Raw genomic sequence first — 20,100 nt, 5'->3', positions numbered from 1 at the left:
GGCCCTGGAGTCAGGAGTACCTGAGTTCAAATCCGGCCTCAGACACTTAACACACACTTACTAGCTGTGTGACCCTGGGCAAGTCACTTAACCCCAATTGCCTCACTAAAAAAAAAAAAAAAAGAGAGAGAGAGATGCCTGGGATGGCAAAGGTGGTCCTGGAGCCTCACTTCTTCTCTGGATTACTGGAGTCCTCTCCCACTTGGCTTCTTTGCCTCCCATCTTTACCCCATGAATACATCCTATAAAGGATGTAATCTCCCCTAAACACCATTGGGTGTCTCCTAATTGTCAGGGTTCTCTGGCTTCCACATTTTTCTAGTGCGTTTTGATCCCTCCCTTGCCTGTGTTTCTCCATATCTTGTACTGTACTCATTTGGGTCCATGGTGTACCCTGCCCCCACCAGCAGAATAGAAGCTTAAATGACAAGGCATGCCCCTGTTTCATTTTGTCTTTGCCTTTCCAGGGTCTAGCATAGTATCTAATACATCATTGGCATGTAATAGGTGTTTGCTGGCCTGGGAGGGGTGGGTTCAGGGCTCTACATTGTCTTTCAAATCAAATACAAACTCGGAATGACAGAGTCATGGGATCATAGACTTAAAACTGAAATCCAGGAATCTTGGATCTCTAAGTGGTCTCAGAGGTTATCAAGTTCAGCCTCTGGATAATTCTCATTTTGCAATCGTGTCTGACTCTTGGTGACCCCATTTGGAGTTTTCTTGGCTGAGATTCTGTAGGAATTTGCCATTTTCTTCTCCAGCTCATTTTATATATGAGGAAAGAGGCAAACAGAGTGAAGACTTGCCCAGGGTCACACAGTCAGTAAGTGTCCAAGGCCAGATTTGAACTGAGGAAGAAGAGTCTTCCTGACCGACCCTCTATCCACTGCGCTACCTACTGTCAAAAAGGCCTGAACAAGGGCAGCTAGATGGCGCAACAGATAGAGCACCAGCCCTGGAGTCAGGAGGACCTGAGTTCAAATCTGGCCTCAGACACTTAACACTTACTAGCTGTATGACCCTGGGCGAGTCACTTAGCCCCAATTGCCTCACTAAAAAAAAAAAAAAAGGCCTGAACAACCCATTCTACCTACCCAAACTCATTCTTCTTCCCTCTCCTTATGATAATGTGCTCATTCTCATCTTGAGTTTGCTCACACCATTCCCACTGGCTTAGATGCCCTCAAATTTTCTCTTCCCCACCTAAGTCCTATCCACAGCCCCACTCCAAACCCATTTGTTTCATTAAAGTCTTCCTCCTCAATTCAGCCTACTCTTATCTCGGAAATACTATATAAAGCACTTGTGGTTTGTAATACACATTTTAGTGTTTGTATTATATAGTATCATTTCATTTCTCCTCCTCAGGCTGCTGAAGCCTGCTCAGCCTCTAGAACTCCTTGAGGGCAGGGACCCATTTTACACAGGGTCTTCTGTGTCCCCTAAAGTGTCTGAGTACCCGGGAGATGCTTAGTCAATACTTGTTGATTGCTAGATTCTCCTCCATCAAAGGGAGATCCAGGCAGCCTGCCTTTCCTACTCCCACCCAACAGACCTCCAATCCTGCACCCACACAGTGTCAGCAATGGCAGCCCCTGGAGAGGTTGCCAAGAGAGCAGAGTCTGTTGGCTAGCATGGAGGGAGGGGCAGTCAGAGCCTTGTTTTATCCTCATCAAAGCCCTGGTCCACCCATGACACTGAACTCTCTTCTGAATTTTTGTTTCAGAATAAGAAGTACGTACTGATGATGGTTGATCCAGACGCCCCCAGCAGGAATTACCCCCAAAACCGCTACTGGAGACACTGGCTGTTAATTAATATCAGTGTGAGTAGATTTATTAATACCTTCTCATCCATGAAGAGTGAGAGCTGAAAGCTTGAGCTCATTGCTGTTTTCATGTTCCCTTTTGGGAGAGGAGTCGGGGATAAGCAGAAAGCCCCTGGCATCACCCACCAGCCACCTGTCCTCTACAACCCCCTTCATTTCCTAATTGCATTTCTAAATCAAAGAGTGTCCCTCGGAGCCTGACTGATATCTGGGGGCAGGGGAGGAGAGCTGGAACACTGCTGAGGCAAATGCTAGGATTTCACAGCCCTCTAACATGCAGGTGGGTCCCATGGGTAGAATCTGGGATATCTCTGCCCACAGTGGTGCCCATGGGCAGCTCTTCTTTTCATGTGTCCCTGATGTGGCCTGAAGAGGCTGAGGAGCCATTGAAGGTTAAGCATGTGCATTTGGTGATTTTTTTATTATTATTATTATTTTAGGTTCAGGTCATGGCCCCTTTCTTCCATTGGTTGTGAATGTTTTTATTGTGATTGGGTGTAATGTTATGTAGCTCCACAGTGGTGTCTGAAGGTGGTAGAGAGCCCTGCATAGGGACTGGGAAACTTAAAAGTGGTACACCAGGCAGCTAGGTGGCGCAGTGGATAGAGCACCGGCCCTGGAGTCAGGAGTACCTGAGTTCAAATCCGGCCTCAGACACTTAACACTTACTAGCTGTGTGACCTTGGGCAAGTCACTTAACCCCAAGTGCCTCACAAAAAAAAAAAAAAGTGGTACACCAAGCCTCTGGCCACCCCACCCCCTATTTCTGATATGCTGGGGGTAGGGGGTTAGATATTCCCTAGTCAATGAATTTCTGGACAGGGAATGGGAAAAGAGGTAGGGGAGAGATGGCAACACATAGATATGTGAAAATCAGCTCCCAGCACACGTTGGCAGCTGCCAAAGATCATGTTTGGCCCCTTCTGCTGGTGGTGGTTGGCCAGAAAGAGGTGCCGCTTTGAGGCCTCTCTTATTCCATACCTCCTGCCTCCCCACTCTCAGAAGAAGGATCGAACAATGGGGGAACCCCAAAGCCTCTCATCTAAAGGAGGTATCATAGAGCAGCTGTGGTGAGGGGTCACAAGAAGGGAAGATGGGGCAGCTAGATGACGCAGTGGTTAAAACACTGGCCCTGGATTCAGGAGTACCTGAGTCCAAATCCCGCCTCAGACACTTGACACTTACTAGCTGTGTGACCCTGGGCAAGTCACTTAACCCCCATTGCCTGCAAAAAACAACAACAACAAAAAACCCAAAACAAGGGAAGATAAGAGAGAAGGAAGAAGGGGTGGGAGCATCCCTCCTTCTGGGGTACTGCTGCCTTTTCATCAGGAAGGAGATTGCCAGGTGGCATGCTTAAAGGAAGGAGCACATGACAGAGGGGAAGGAGTAAGTCTCCAGAAGACTCTGGCAATTTGGAAAATATTCCTCTATTCTACCCTGAGACCAAAGGCTGTCTCCTAAGAAGTTCCTAGAATCTTAGAACAATGGAAGATTAGACCTGGAAGGGACTGACATCCTTATTTCTCAGATAAGGAAATTGAGGCCTGGAGAGGGGAAGTGATTTGGCAAAGGGAATGTGGCTCACTGGGACTAGAATACAGGTCTCGGGACTGGGGCTAGTTGTCTTTCCACTATACCCCAGCTCTGACTTTGTCCCACAGAAGCACCATTAGGTAGCAGGATCTAAGAATGGAACAGGCCCCTGGGCAAACAAGATGGCCTCTCTGTCTCCTCTGAAGCTTAACTTACAATGGGGCTATTTTCTCTTATGACATCTTTGGAGTGGAAGGGCCAGCCAAGATCAGCCGCCCAACTTAGCAATGGAGTAGGTGGCTGTTGTCCGGTATACAACTGGCAGGACAAGCCTCACGGCCCTCCCCACCACAGCTAAGAAGGGTGTTGAGTTTCAGTTTGGTTTTCACCGGCTGTCCCTGGCCTGAGTGCCAAACAGGAAATGGTGGCTTTCTTCAGCTATTTCCCCCAGGCCCTGCCCCCCCCCACACACACACACACATAGGCCCTGAATTCCAGGGGGCCACACAGAAAGTGGATGTCATATCCTATGCTGGATCCCACCCAGGGAGACCCAGAGGGAAGGAGGGCCCTAGTATGATCTAGAGGTACTTTTTCATACCTACATACCTACATCATGCAGTGGGGGCAATGTTTTCCCAACTGTCCTCTTGAGATAAAATTTTATCAGTTTATAAAACTTTTTTTATTATGAAAGGGCCTTGCTTCTAGATCATATAAACTTGGAATCGTAGGATTTCATGCTTAAAAGGAACCTACTAGTTCATTCATTTCAACCCACATTCAAATAAATATCCCATCTACAACACTCCTGAGAAGTAAGTTCTCCCATTTCTGCTTAAAAATATCCAGGGATGGGGCAGTTAGGTAGTGCAGTGGATAAAGCCCCGGCCCTGGATTCAGGAGGACCTGAGTTCAAATCCAGCCTCAGACACTTAACACTTACTGGCTGTGTGACGCTGGGCAAGTCACTTAACCCCCATTGCCTCACGAGAGAGAGAGAGAGAGAGAGAGAGAGAGAGAGAGAGAGAGAGAGAGAGAGAGAGAGAGAGAAGTGTGGACCAGGAAAATGGAGAGGAATTGGGAAGAGTCTGATAAACAAAGAAGACCAAGTTTTTCAACTTCAGATGAGCTATACCTAATAAAATAAAGTTTATCCAAATATTTCACTAATCTGTATTTCATGGGGATAAACACTCTCTCCACTGGTGCAAATTCCAGCCTCCATCATGGTCTTCCTGAGTGGCCGTGGCCAAAATAATTAGATTTTTGATTGGTGGCCAGCCTTTGCCACTATTAATCACCCTCTCCACCTTGATTCTCACTTTTCATTAGGTTTTTGGGACAACACTGCCTTCTGGTTTTCTTTCCACCTATCCAGCCATTCCTCTGTCTCCTTTGTTGGATCAGACCTTCCATCCATAGGTGTCCCTCGGGATTCTGCCCTGGGCCCTCTTCTCTTCTCATCAGCTCCCATGGATTTAATTAGCATCTCTGTGCTGGTGATTCTCAAATCTACCTCTCTTGCCCTAATCTCTCTCCTGACCTCCAATCTTGATTGTCCAACTGCCTTTCAGACATCTCAAACTGCAAGATGTCCAGGACACATCTCAAATTGATTATGTGCAAAACAGAACTCATTATCTTTCCCTTCCCCCCCCCCTCCCCTCCTACCTTCCCAATTACTATGGATGGTAACACCATCCTCCCAGTCCCTCAGGCTCACAACCCAGGAGTCATCCTGAGTTCTTCACCATCTCTCACCTTCCTGTTGCCAAGGTCCAGTTATTTTACCTTTGTAACATCTCTTCTATACATCCCCTTTACTCCTCTGACACTGCCACCACTCTGGTGCAGGCCCTCATCACCATATGCCTGGATTATCACAATAGCCCACTGGTGGGTCTGCCTGCCTCGAGTCTCTCCCTACTCCAAACCATTCTCCATTTGCTCACTGAAGTGATTTTCCTAAAACAGGTCCAATCATGTCACCCCCTTACTCAATAAAGTCCTCCGACTTCTTACTGCCTCCAAGAGCAAATACAAAATTCTCTGCTTGGCATTCAAAGCCCTTCATAGCCTATCCCCCTCCTATCTTTTTAGTCATTTTACACCATCCTCCCATAAATGTCCTCTTCCATCCAGTAGCACTGTCCTCCCAGCTGTTCCATGAACAAGACACTCCATTTCTTGGCTCTGGGCATTTTCTCTGGCTCTCCCTCCTTTGCTCTTGACTGCTGACCCACCCTGGCTTCCTTTAAGTCTCAACTAAAATGCCACCTTCTACAGGAAGCCTTCTTTAACCCCTTTTAATCCTAATTCCTTTATTATTTTCTATTTATCCTGAATATGGCTTGCTTTGTATATATTTGTTTACATGTTGCCTGGATTGTAAACTTCTTGAGGGCAAGGACTATTCTCTCTGTATCTCCAAGGGCTTAGCACAATGCCTGGCACATAGTAAGGTCTTTTTTGTGTGAGACAATTGGGGTTAAGTGACTTGCCCAGGGTCACACAGCTAGTAAGTGTTAAGTGTCTGAGGCCAGATTTGAACTCAGGTCCTCCTGACTCAAGGGCCGGTGCTCTATCCACTGCGCCACCTAGCTGCCCCCGTAAGGTTTTAATAAATGTTTATTGAATTAAAAGTTTGGATTAGAAAACCACTGATATTGGGGGCAGCTAGGTGGCACAGTGGATAAAGCACTGGTGGCCCTGGATTCAGGAGGACCTGAGTTCAAATCCAGCCTCAGACACTTGACACTAGCTGTGTGACCCTGGGCAAGTCACTTAACCCTCACTGCTCTGGAAAGCAAGGAAGGAAGGAAGGAAGGAAGGAAGGAAGGAAGGAAGGAAGGAAGGAAGGAAGGAAGGAAGGAAGGAAGGAAGGAAGGAAGGAAGGAAGGAAGGAAGGAAGGAAAGAAGAAAGAAAGAAAGAAAGAAAGAAAGAAAGAAAGAAAGAAAGAAAGAAAGAAAGAAAGAAAGAAAGAAGAAGAAGAAGGAAGGAAGGAAGGAAGGAAGGAAGGAAGGAAGGAAGGAAGGAAGGAAGAAGAAGAAAGAAAGAAAGAAAGAAAGAAAGAAAGAAAGAAAGAAAGAAAGAAAGAAAGAAAGAAAGAAAAAGAAAGAAAGAAAGAAAGAAAGAAAGAAAGAAAGAAAGAAAGAAAGAAAGAAAACCACTGATATAAAAGATAGAAGGGAGGACTGAGTCAGAGTGATTGGATTCTATTCCCAGCTCTTCCATCAACTCACAACAAGGCCTAGAGAAAGTCACCATGCCTTATTTTTCCCTTCTGTAAAATGAGAAAAGTAATCTGCCTTCCTTTTTCCATGTAGAGTGAGTGGAAATAATCGACTTTGGAACCCCAGCTATATTAACGTTCAACCTCTCACATAGTGGTGGGCTTAGAGACTGATGGCAAAAACATGGAAGAAAACCCTACGTGAATTCAATGCACATTCAAAGTGACACCCCCTTTTCTGGAGAGTAACCATGTAGGAGAAATTTCTAGCAGAACATTAGACATTTTCTTTTCCCGACCCTTGCCATGTCCTCAACTTTTACTTAAAGAGGACATATCTTTCAGGACTGATTCATCTAATAACCTTTAGCATGAAAGTCTAATGAAGTTATCAATAAATTTGTATCATTCATTTCAGGAGAAATGCATATAGAAACCTCTTCTATTTATCTTTGAAATTAGTGCTTGGGGCTTTTCATGCAGGTATTTTCATTAGACGCTTTATTGTTAATGGGAATATTGAATACATGAAAATGGGATATTAATACTTTCGACAAAGAATATCACGAGTGATGACAAAGAGAGCTTAGAACAATTAAACAAAGACATTTCCATCCACCTGCCCTCCCTCCCCCTCCCCACCCCAAAAGATCTTCCTAGAAACTCTCAGTGATTCTAAATTTTGGCCTGGAAATCTTTTGTTTGAAAAAGAGAATGAAAATTCATTCCTTGCTCTGCTGAACTTGTTACCTCCCCTCTCTGTTCATTGTTCCCATCTATCCCGTGGAGTGCAATGTAACCAGTACCTATGATGTGTGATAGTTAGATAAATGAACAATACAAACAACTGGGCAAGGTCACTTTGCCATATCTGTTCTTCGGCAGTGAAGTCAGCTACACAAAAGCCTGAGGTGAAGCAGGGATGTTGGGGTTTGAATCACTGGCTCTGCTGCTGTTTCTGCCACTTCTCTAAGACTCGGTTGCCACCCCCACCCCTACCTTACCCCCTGGATAAAATGAAGAGATGGGATTGGGTGATCTTTAAGGTCTCCTCTATTCTTCATGAACTTGTTTGGCTACCCTGTCCCTCAATTTCCTTCTCTGTAAAATAGTGACCTCTGAGAATTGGCACAAATATCATCTGTGTAAAAAAAAAATCAGAAGCCGCATGGTAATCTCTAGATTGATTTTGATTCCTAGTTAGTCAAACAATTTTCACTGAAATAAGAGTAAATCAAAAACTATAATGGGGCAATATTTCTGTGCCCAGAACTGTTTCAATAATGGGAAAACAGGGGCAGCTAGGTGGCACAGTGGATAAAGCACTGGCCCTGGATTCAGGAGGACCTGAGCTCAAATCCGGCCTCAGACACTTGACACATACTAGCTGTGTGACCCTGGGCAAGTCACTTAACCCCCATTGCCCCACAAAAAAAAATTTTTTTAATTAAAAAAAAATAATGGTTAAACAGGGAAGATTGAGAAAAAGAATTCTTCTTATTTTCATAGGAGAAACCCAATGCATTGGATTTGACAACAGAGGGGTCCAAAACACACAACTCTCTGGCTGTATGTAAAATGGGGATAATAATGTTTACCTTACCTACTACTCCCAGGGTTGTTGTAAGGAAAAGGCATTGTAAATCTTAAAGCATCTTAAAAACATGAATTATGATTATTGTATGAAACCCAAGGTCGGATAAAGAAATCAAAGCAAGGCAATGCATTAAATTGTTATTTATTTATTAGTGCACTGGGGGGTTGGCTGTTGGGATATGAACAGTTGTTCAGGTATCTTTTTTTCCTGTATTATAATTGTCTGTTTTAAATAATAAGTAACTGTAGGATATTCTATTTAACTAGTATAACATAAAGGTTCCCTGCCCTCTCCAGTGCTATTTTTGATGATGGTCATGAGGAAGTTATCCCATTTTGAAATAAGACCTATTTTTTTTTTTTAGTGAGGCAATTAGGGTTAAGTGACTTGCCCAGGGTCACACAGCTAGTAAGTGTTAAGTGTCTGAGGCCAGATTTGAACTCAGGTACTCCTGACTCCAGGGCCGGTGCTCTATCCACTGCGCCACCTAGCTGCCCCAATAAGACCTATTTTTAATGGGCCCACCTCTGAAGACCCCACTCTATAGCCCAGCTGCTATTTACAATTCAGCTCCATCCATGGATCCTGGGCCTCACAAAAGTTGAATTTCTAAGAATGTCAACAGGTGCAAAGCCTTATTACACCAAAAAATAGTTCTTCTGATTTCTCCCCTTCATCATTTGAGACCAGTTGGGATCAGGTCCAGTCATCTCCAAGAGTTTGGGTGGGCAAACCCCAAGAGACTATCATATTAGCCCTGGGACTGATATAAAGCATCCCCTTCCCCACCTCCATCACTGACACTCAGAATCTGGTCCAGACCAAGTACTATAATAAGTAGGATAGAATGATTAGGGCTTTTCCCTAATGAGTGCTTGGTGCTTTCTCCCCACATTGGAGACCATGAATCCTAAGCCTTGCACTCCAGGGTATGTCCTCACTTCTTTGTCTCTCCCAAGGTTCTTTCAAAAGAGTACCCATCATCTCCCAAGGCCTACATTGCTCCTAAACCCTCATGGAGCAGAAGTGGGATGCTCTGAAGAACAGGTTGACCTACACACACACACACACACACACACACACACACACACACACACACACACACAGAGTCAGATTGCCTTCTCCATCACCATTATTGGTGCTTCTCACCTCCCCAGTTCCACACTCAACTGTTTTTGCCCTATATAAAAGAAGTTCTAGGTACAGCCCTGGCCAGATCTCCTGGTGTCCTCTCAGACCACCAACAAATACATGGAACTGGTCCAGAAGTGGGCAAAGCTGAAATTTGGGTCCAAGTGAATTCCTCTCAGTGTACGGCACTACCATGGCCTCCCAGCAGATGGCTACTTCATCCCCACCACCATCCACTGACTTGTTGTTTTCTAAAACCTAGCGCCCTTCACCCTTCCTTTAGCGCCAGTGGACTTAGCTTTGCTGTCATTGTCACACCCTACAGATGCTTTCATTCCCATTCAAAATAATTGCAATAAAATGTTGCTATAAAGTAGAATATTATCTTTTGATGAATGTTTTTAAAGCCCTTTAGGTTTTCATGGTAATTTGCGGTGTAAAATTATTTGGAGATAAGAGCCAAATTAGCTCTGGTATGCTCAGGTCGCTGTGTCCTGTTATCCATGTGAGCAGTGTTTAAATATAATCAGCCCTTCGACTAATGCAGCATAATTGTTCATTTGAAAGAGCTTTTTTTACTCCATTCAATGAGTCATTAAAATATTCAAGGGATAATGCAGTGAATTGGAAATGAATTTATCATATTATCCTGTACATACTGTAGTGCTCAGGTAGCTAGGCAGAGAAAGAAAAGAGAGGGAGAAGGAGAGGGAGCAAAGGAGACAGGGGCTGGTGTTCATGAAGAATCTGATAAACAAGGCTTTTGAATTGTTGTACAAGAAGGCTATAGAGGAAGGATGGCTAAAGAGAGAGAAAATGATTTTCTTCAAGCATCTCTCTCTCTCTCTCTCTCTCTCTCTCTCAACATTCTGAGAATCTGTACTCCACCACAGCTCTGCTGTTAACTTATTTTTATCAAATATGTTTATATCAGAAAGTCGTTATGGAAACCAATTCTGCCATCCAGGAGAATTCCTGGATCAGGCAGAAAACACACACACACACATACACACACACAAATTGCTCTCTCAATCTTTCCCTCTCTCACACACTCACATTCTCACTATTTCTCTTACACACACTCACTGTCTCACACATACATAACACACACTTATTTTATCTCTCACACAGTAATGTTCATTCTCTCTCTCTCTCTCTCTCTCTCTCTCACACACACACACACACACACACACACACACACACACACACACACACTCTCACAGTCCACAAAGAAACAACAGGCTCTTGCCCACTCAGCCATGAGCTCAATAGGATCGATGATTGAGGGTTAACATCGACAAAACAGAGAACAGCATTTCCTGGGTCCCATAGCCTGCAGATAAGTCAGAAAGATGCATTGAAGGGAAATGGGGATCATTGTCCAATGGACAGGGCTGAGGCCAGCAGTCTAAACTCCATCCCTGATTTATGATCAACAGTCAAGTCTCTCCTTACCATGCTCTAGAGCTGTTTCTTACTCAGACAGTTGCTCTTTGAAGAAAGCAAACGGGGCCACAGCAGAGTCAGGCCATGGATATTCTAAGTGCATAATCAGAAATGAAGTCATAGAATTGGAGATTCTCATGGTTAGAAGAGCCCTCAGAGGCCATGTAGACTAACCTCTACTTGAATAGGAATCCACTCTACAAGACCCCCTGCAAGGGACCCTCTGCCTCATGCTGTAGGTCCTCCAGTAATGGGGAACCAACTGCCTAAAGCAGCCTTTCTACCACTGGATTGCTAGTCATTTCCTCTCCCTCACTTCTACCCATCAGCTCTAGTTCTGGTCTCCCAGGTCAAGCAGAACAATGCTAATTCCTTTTCCACACCGTAGGTTTTCAAATGCTTGACGACAGCGGTCCATCTTGGGTCTTATATTTACCAGGTTAACTCTTCCTTATTTCTCCAATGGGTCCTCTTATGCCTTGGTTTCCAGACCCTTTACCATACTGGTTGTCCATCTCTGGAAGCACTGGGGCTTGTCAATGTCTTTCTTAAAATGTGACGTCAGGAACTAAGGATGTATTAAAGATACAGCATGACCAGCCAGAGGGCAAAAGGACCATAGACGAACCATGGCCTAAACCATGGGATTCCAAACTGGAATGGATCTTAAGAGGTCAGGCCTTATCTAGATCTGAACACTGAGCTTCTGTTAATGGAGACTAAGATGGCATTCACTTGGTTGGCCACAATATCGCACCTTTGACATTTTGACCTTTGAGCATCCAGTCCATTAAAGCTCCCAGGATTTTCATTCTTTGCTTCTTTGTATTTTGTATCACTGCTCCTATCATCTGGCCCACTCTATTCTCATGCCCCCTTTCCCCCCACCACCACCTAAAAAGGGAAGCCCTCCTATGTAACAAATAAATATGGTAAAACAAAATAAAATTGCACACTAGGCCTTTCACACTGCTGGCCATATCTTTCCTCCCCATGCTGCTGAGTGTGTGTTTAATTAAAATGTAAGACTTTACTTTATTCCTATTAAATTCCTTTTTACATTTGGTCCATTGTTCTAGCCTGACAAGTTCTTTGGGGATCCTGATTCTTTTTGTTAGCTACTCCTTCCAGATTTGTAACATAGACAAATTTGGCGAATATTTTGGAACAGAACAAGGTCAAGGACAGAGGTGTGGGATAATCTGCTAAAAGGTTTCCATCCAGGGTGGCACTGAACCATTAAACTTTTATTTGTGGGGTCCAGTGGTTCCAAACCCACCAAATCTATATAACTTTATTATCATTTAACCTTGCTGAAATCCAAGTATACTGTGTTTACAATATTGCTCTTATCTAACAACATAACTACCATGTCAAAAAAAGAAATGAACTTAATCCAGGAGGCCTTTTGGTGAACCCATGATGGGTCTTACTGATCACTACTTCCATTTCAAAATGCTCAGAAGCTATCCTTTAATATTCTCATATAATCACAGATTTGGGTCATAAAGAGAACTTTGAAGTTATCTAATCCAGCCATATTATCTTATAGATGAAAAAAACTGAGGCTCAGAGAGGCTTCAATGACTTACCTAAGGCCACTTAGTAAATTACTGAGCCAGAAACTAAATGCAATTTCTTTCATTTCAGTGCCAGTGCTTCTTCCATTACCCCAAGCTCTCTAAAATATAACAGGATTAATTTTTTTTTAAATGAGGCAATTGGGGTTGTGATTTGCCCAAGGTCACACAGCTAGTAAGTGTTAAGTGTCTGAGGTCGGATTTGAACTCAGGTCCTCCTGAATCCAGGGCTGGTGCTCGATCCACTGCGCCACCTAGCTACCCCAGGATTAATGTTAAACACAGTGACTTAAGGTTAAAGAATCTACCTTCATCCCCTTTTTGAAAATCAAGACATTTCCCCTTTTCCAGTCCTGTGGCATTCCATGTTTTCTGTTATTTTTTCAAACATCACTGACAAAGGCTTACTAGTCACATCTACCAGCACAGTGCTTGGTACATAGTGTTTAATAAATGCTTGTATTCTTCCTTCCTTCCTCTCTTCCTTCTTCTTTTCCCTTTCTTCCTCCTTCCTTCCCTTCTTTCCTTCTATCCTCCTTTCCTCCCTCCCTCTTTTCCTTCCTCCCTTCCATCCTTCCACCAATTATTTCAGGCCCTCTGAAGTGTAGCTCATCTAAGCCTGGTATCCTGAGCTCACTGAAGGTGTTAGGTGCTCCCTTACTATCTCCTTACTTATCTTGGTTTCAAGCACCTCTTAACTTATTTGTGCTTTATCCTTACCAGTCAGAAAGTCACTCTAGAGAGAACAGAAACAAGTTCTGAATCAATTGGCTCTCCCTTCTTTCTCTCAGCCACTATCACTGCCCCATCCACTCCAAGAACCATTACTCTCCTTTCTTTAATCTTCCTCTTGCTCCTTATATGGATGGCTTTAAACAGACTTTTTTGTTCTCCTTTTCATTCTTCATTTGCTACCTGATGCTTTAAGCTTCAGTTTTCCTAACCTTATATTTTCAGGACCAAGGAGGTCTTTTATATTCATCCTTAGTTGTGTACCATTGTTTCCATCTTCTGCAAAAGTTGTTTTTTATTCTAACTTGGTCCCATAAATCCCCTTTACTCCCACGAGGATCTCTTTAAACAGCTATTTCTTTCTTCTCCATCAGAATCATTTATGTTTTCATAATTTCAATCTTGAGAGCTTCTCACCCCTCAGAAAACTTCCCCTATAAAATTTTGGGCCATGGGATGTCCTCTGACTGAACTCTTTAAATCTACTCTTCTGCAATCCAGGATGCTGTCCTCCCCCCTTACTATATCCTAGGACTTTCTACTAAGTTATAGATATGTTGAGTTCTCAAGCAAGGAATTTACCACTGTAAATCACAGACTCTTTGTGTATTACATATTATGTCTCTAGAAGCCTTCCCCCAGCGGAATGGGTGGATGAGAACAATTTGTTTCAGTGGCCATGAAGGTGGCCAAAACAGGTGCTATGGAGAGCTTAGAGATCGGGCAGACGTCAAAGACCCCGAAGTCATCCACTGAATCCTGGGCCATCACCAGTCATCTTGATTTTTGTCTTGTCACTGGACTTTGATGACTCTGAAAGAGTGAGGCTGACAACTCTGTGTAACTGCCTCGCTTAAATCCAATTCACACATGAGTCAAGATATGATCCCATGATGTCATTGGTCCTTTTTGAAAAAGAAAGACAACAAATATATCTCTATCACAAACTCACAGTCGTTCTAGTCACTTTCTCCCAAGGTTTGTCTCATTTATGCCTTGGTAACCAGTACCTCCTTATTGGCCAGAATCAGAACCAAAAATAGCAGCTTTCTTTGTCACTTCTTCTACCTTTTGAAGAATGAAATTTATCATCAAAACAAAGATGGAATTTACCACCAGTTCTGACTTTTGGAGAGAGTGAGGACTCCAGCAGATGTCAGGATAGTTGAAGTCTCCCATTAGTATTCTATCATGGCTCTTATCTAAAGTCACTATACATTTTCTCCTTCTGACTGTGAGGTTTATTGTATACTCACACTCCAATATCACTTTTGTTTCTCCATCCTTTAATCCTTACCCAATGCTCTCTACCTCATCCAGTTTATGACCTTCTTCATAGAAGTCTATCTTCTGGGGCAGTTAGGTGGCACAGTGGATAAAGCACTGGCCCTGGATTCAGGAGGACCTGAGTTCAAATCTGGCCTCAGACACTTGACACTTACTAGCTGTGTGACCCTGGGCAAGTCACTTAACCCTCATTGTCCTGCCAAAGAAGAAGAAGAAGAAGAAGTCTATCTTCTGTGTCACTGTCTCTGTATCTAGTGGAGGTAGAGTATAGAAGTAGGTCATGGGAACTGAGTAGATCAAGGAACTGGGAAGTTAGTATGTAAGGGAGCATTAACATGTATGTTGAAGTCCCCTAGAATGAGAACAGGAGATAGGGAAGAGAGAAAGAAAGAGCCAGGCACTGAACTCACTGAGGAAGGAAGGTAAATGCCTTGGGGATCAACAGATAATGGCTAATAAAATATTGATTGGGTGATAAATGTGGATATCATGAACTTTAAAGGAGGAGAAGTTGTTAGTGAAGATAGAAGAGGGAGAACCTGGAAGTAAAAATGAGTAACAAGGAATATTTGAACTCTCCCACCATGACCACTGAATTTATGGGAAGAGGGATGAGAGAAAGTAATCAGTACTAGGAAGGGTGATAAGGGAAAAAGTATCATCAAGAGGGAACTAGGTCTCAGTGAGGACCACACGATGGAGCAAATAATTAAAGAAGAGGTTTACAACTAAAAGAAATTTTAAAGTGTTAATTATGAAGCAATTATTTCAGAGGACAAAGTGGAAGGAGTGGAACATTGTGGGGGTAGGGTTGAAGGGGGGTAGCCAATAGGGGATGAAGAATAGAGTTTGTACATTAGCAGTGGGGAACAGAAGGGGAAAGGTGTTCAGAATCACTGAGTGAGGTAAGTAGAATGGAGTGGAAGTGTGCTAACCATTGAGGGAGTGCAGACAAAGTATTGGTGACTATAGAGATGTCCATCAAGGAGGGCATATGATTAGACTGTTCAAGGTCATCCTTTGAGGTACAGTCTCATGATAAAAGATAGTTGCATCCTGCAAAACCTCAGGAGGATTAGGGAAGTGGGGGATCCTGGTGAGGAGACAGTGATACTTTCCTTTGGTGGGCAGGAGGTAGAAAGGTATCCAAGGTGGCCTTATACTATAGATAGGCCAGGAGGCCTAGTACTAGCAAATGGGGGATCAAGGAAGGCTTTCATGTAGCAGGTGGCACTTGAACTGTGTCTTGAAGGAATCCACGGATTCTGAGAGGCTAAGTTGAAGATGTAGAACATTCCAGGCCTGGTAGGGACAGCCAGTGCCCAAGCATGGACACAGGAGATGGAGTGTTGTGGATGAGGAAGTATAAGTAGGCCAGTATTATTGAACCACAGAGTACATGAACATGAATATATATGTATGGAGTCTGTAAAGGTAGGAAGGGAGCAGTTTTAAATAACAAGAGGTTTATATTTGATCCTAGAGGTAATAGGGAGCCACAATAATAACTAGCATTTACATAATGCCTACTATATGCCTGTCTCTGTGCTAAGTACTTTGCAAATATTAATTCACTTGATCTTCACAGAAACCCTGAGAAGATAGGTGCTATAATTATTATTCCTACTTTACAGTTGAGGAAACTGAGGCAAACTGAAGTTAAGTGACTTGCTTAAGATCACACAGCTACTAAGTGTCTGAGGCCACATTTGAACTCAAGTCTTCCTGATTCTAGACCCTTCGCTCCATCTTCTGTGCCATGTGATTATTACTAAGTAGGGAGACAACATGATCAGACCTACACTTTAGGAAATTCACTCTGGCAGACTGTGGAGGATGGATTAGAGCAGGGAGAGAAATCAAATAGGAGATTTGGTAATAAATAAATAAGAATTTTAAAAATTAAAAAATTTTTAAAAGCTCATTACTATAGGCTCATAGATTTAGAACAGGTAGAGACCTTAGTGGTCTTCTCTTTCAGACCCCTTGTTTTACAGATGAGGAAACAGAGCCAGTCCCTAACATACCTAGGAACTACATCTTCTCACTAATGCCCACTCTGGTTGTTGAGGAGATCTCCGATGGCACTTCTGGCCTTTCAGAGGTTATGACCTGGTTGGTTCTCTCATTTACCTCCCCATCAGGAAAGAACAAATATACAAGAGACCAAAGAAACAGAGGCACCATGAGTTCACAGACATGTGGCAGCCAGGTGGGAGATAGGGTTTCCTACTCCTCCCTGGCCAGTCAGCTCACCAAAGTCTTTTTAACTTGAAAACCCCCAGGCCTGTGAGGGAAGGGAAGGAAAGGAGTGAGGTCATCTATTGGAACCCTTTGTGGGCACCCTCACTTCCCCTTTGGCTTCTACTCTGCTATTAGTATTTCCAATTGTCTCTCAGCCAACCAGAAGACTCTGTTATTCCACAGCATTAGCTCACCATGCCTCTTTATTTTGGATCAAAACTAGATAGGGAATATTACCCTGGCTCTAAAGTGCTGGGTAAGGACCTCCCATTAGGCATGCCTGGAGCAAGCTCAACCCAGCCTTTCATGCACTGGCCAAGCATGTAGGAGAAGGGGGCAAATGCTACAGGCAGAAAGCAGCAGAGCCAGGATTCGAACAAAGGTCTTCTAAGTCCAGGCCCAACACTCTTTCCTCTATACTACATAGTTGCTGGAAATATTCGAGCACAGGCTGGATGGCCATCTGTTAGGAATACTGTAGAAGGGATCGCTTGTATCGGGTGGGAGGTTGGATTAGGTCACTTATAAAATCTCTTTCAGCATGAACATTTCATGACATCCTTGGATGGACTGTGTGTTTGCTCATCAAGTCCCCCTTCCAAGGCAGTATAATGGATAGAGCACTCAGCCTGGAGTCAGGAAACTCTGAGTTCAAATCCTGCCTTGTACTTTTACTACCGGTATGACCCTGGGCAAATAAGTATCCTCTGCTCACCTCAGGTTTCTCATCTGTAAAATGAGAATCATAACAGTACGTACCTCACAGGGTTGTGGAGAAGATCCACAGAGATAAAATGTGTAGGCTCTTGGCACAGTTCCTGGTATATCATAGGCACTTAATAAATGCTTATTCTCTTCCCTCTCCACCACCCCACCACCATCCAAAGATGCTTCCCTCTGCCTATGATGATAAAATTCCATCCTGCAGTTACTAGAACCAAGGCAGTTTATGATAGGGTCAAAGGGCAAGAGGTCAGAAAACAAAATGGGAAGATGTGATCAACAATAGGTATAGCCATTCTTGAGGAAGAATGCATGCATAGGCTTCCTGACAGATATGTAAAATCTGACATATTCAATGAGTGTTTGGAAGAATTGAGAAGTCATTAGAAGCCTGTGGCTGCTTCATGTGGTAAAAACACAGTTAATGACAATAATAGGGGGCAGCTAGGTGGCACAGTGGATAAAGCACCGGCCCTGAATTCAGGAGTTCAAATCTGGCCTCAGACACTTGATACTTACTAGCTGTGTGACCCTGGGCAAGTCACTTAACCCCCATTGCCCCCCAAAAAACACAAACCACACACACACAAAAAGACAATAACAATAGCAACTCTTTCTCACATTTATATATCACTTTAAAGTTTGCAAAGCACTTTACTTAGATGATCTGATTTGAAGATGGGAGGCAGCTAGGTGGCTCAGTGAATAGAGTGCTGGGTCCTGGAGTCTTCCTGAGTTCAAATCTGGCCTCAGATACTTACTAGCTATGTGACCGTGGGTAAGTCACTTACCCCTGTTTGCCTCAGTTTTCTCATCTGTAAAATGAGCTGGAGAAGAAAATGACAAACCACTTCAGTATCTTTGCCAAGAAAACCCCAAATGGGGTCTCAAAGAGTCAGATATGACTGAAAAATGACTGAACAACAAATCTAGCTTGAATATATTGACCATCATTGTCACCCAGAAACTAGCAAGACAAGGCTATGTTCTGGAACCATCAACCATTTGTTCCTTAATAACCTAACTTGGGCAGCTAGGTGGCGCAGTGGATAAAGCACCAGACCTGGATTCAGGAGGACGGGTTCAAATCCGGCCTCGGACACTTGACACTTAGGAGTTGTGTGACCTTGGGCGAGTCACTTAACCCTCATTGCAATACAAAAAGAAAAAACAAAACAAAACAAAATAAAATAACCTAACTCTATGGCCCATTCTGTGCCAGATGCTATGGCAATACAAAAGAGGCTATAAGATACTATTTCCACCATCAAAGAGCCAAGTAGGTCAAATAACAACCATCACCTCGACTACTATCTCGCTTCAAAGCCCAGTAGAGACACCCCAGGACCCAGATTCCAAGGATATAGAGAATGGCCATACCCTCCAGATTCCCCAGTCTTCCCTGCAGCCATCGTGGCAACAAGTACCCCTTGTAGAAATATGCCCGGTGGGCACCTCTGAAAAGGCTGTGGTTCCCCATTCTCAGCAGCCACAATTACTGGAGGTCCAGAAATAGAAAGTTCTCATCACCAAAGTCCTTGGCCCTGTGAGACCATTCAGCATCAGAAACAGATCAGGTTTTTATCAATGGGAATGTTTAAAGAAGATACATTAGCCCAAGGCCCACTGGACCTTTCCAACTGACTTGTAGCTGGCTCTATATGTGTCATCTCCCTCTATTAGGATGTGAGCTTCTGGAGAGAAGGGATTGTCTTGCTCTTCTATTTGCATCCCTAGAAGGAGGTAGGGACATTCCAGGAACTGGGGGGTGGGGGAAGATGAGGAGAAAGACTTGTGTTGAACGGTGGCTCCTGTGAAAAATACCTGGCTTACTACAAAACAAGCTGCCGAAAAAGAAAAAGGAAAGCTAACATAATATATATAGACTGTATTAATAAAAATAGTGCCAAGATCAAGGGAGGCCCTCTTCTGTATCTGGGAGGTGGAGGGAATAAGTATATAGCACCTACTAGTGCCAGGCACTGTACTAAGCACTTTACAATTATTATGTCATTTGATCCTCACAACAATTCTGGGAAGTGAGTGCTATTATCATCCCCCTTTTACAGTTGAGGAAACTGAGCCAGATAGCACTGAAGTAACTTACCCAGGGTCACATAGCTAGCAAGTGTCTGGATTCAGATTTGAACTCAGGTCTTCCTGACTCTAGACCCAGTACCATGTCACCTAGCTGCACTATATCTGCAATGCATTGCCTGATTCCAGGCCACATTTTACTGGAGACATTGTCTGTCTATTCTGAGAATAGTCTGTGAGTCATGTCATATGAGGTAAGGTTGAATTACCTGGAGATGCTCACCTAAAAGAAAAGAAGATTAAAAAGGAAGAATCTGTTTTCAACTACTTCGTGAGGTAGTGAGCTCTTCATCATTGGAAGTGTTCAAGCAGATCCATTGACAATCGCATTAAATACTTACTGTGCTCCAGACATTGTGCTAAGTGCTGAGGATACCGAGAAAGGCCAAAACAAAACAAAATACCCAGTCCTTGCCCTCAGGGAACTGACATATCAATAGGGGAGACAATGTGCATATTATATAAATGGGCACTTAGATACATACAGAGAAGGAACTTCAACTCAGAGGGGAAGGCTCCAGTGAGTGGGACATCTTGGGCAGAAGGTAATGTCTGAGCTGGGTCTAGAAAGAATTGAGGAACGTCAATGGGCAGAAGGGAGAAGGCAGAGCAAACTTGGCCTGGGACATGGTCCAACAGGGGACACAGAGATAGCAGATG

At 43.6% G+C, this 20,100-nt stretch overlaps 1 protein-coding gene across 5 annotated transcripts in view; it reads left to right on the top strand.

Moving 5' to 3' along the window:
• Positions 1 to 20,100, top strand: part of PEBP4 (phosphatidylethanolamine binding protein 4) — a 390,774-nt gene that overhangs the window by 254,521 nt on the left and 116,153 nt on the right. For all 5 annotated transcript variants that reach the window (XM_043986462.1, XM_043986461.1, XM_043986466.1 and 2 more), the window contains one exon: positions 1,730 to 1,828. In XM_043986462.1, the coding sequence (XP_043842397.1) occupies positions 1,730 to 1,828 (99 nt within the window). The remainder of the gene's footprint in view (positions 1 to 1,729; positions 1,829 to 20,100) is intronic.

The sequence above is a fragment of the Dromiciops gliroides genome, chromosome 2, assembly GCF_019393635.1.
Source record: "Dromiciops gliroides isolate mDroGli1 chromosome 2, mDroGli1.pri, whole genome shotgun sequence".
In the NCBI taxonomy this organism is placed as follows: Eukaryota; Metazoa; Chordata; class Mammalia; order Microbiotheria; family Microbiotheriidae; genus Dromiciops; species Dromiciops gliroides.
This window is presented reverse-complemented; position numbering and strand designations above follow the sequence as displayed.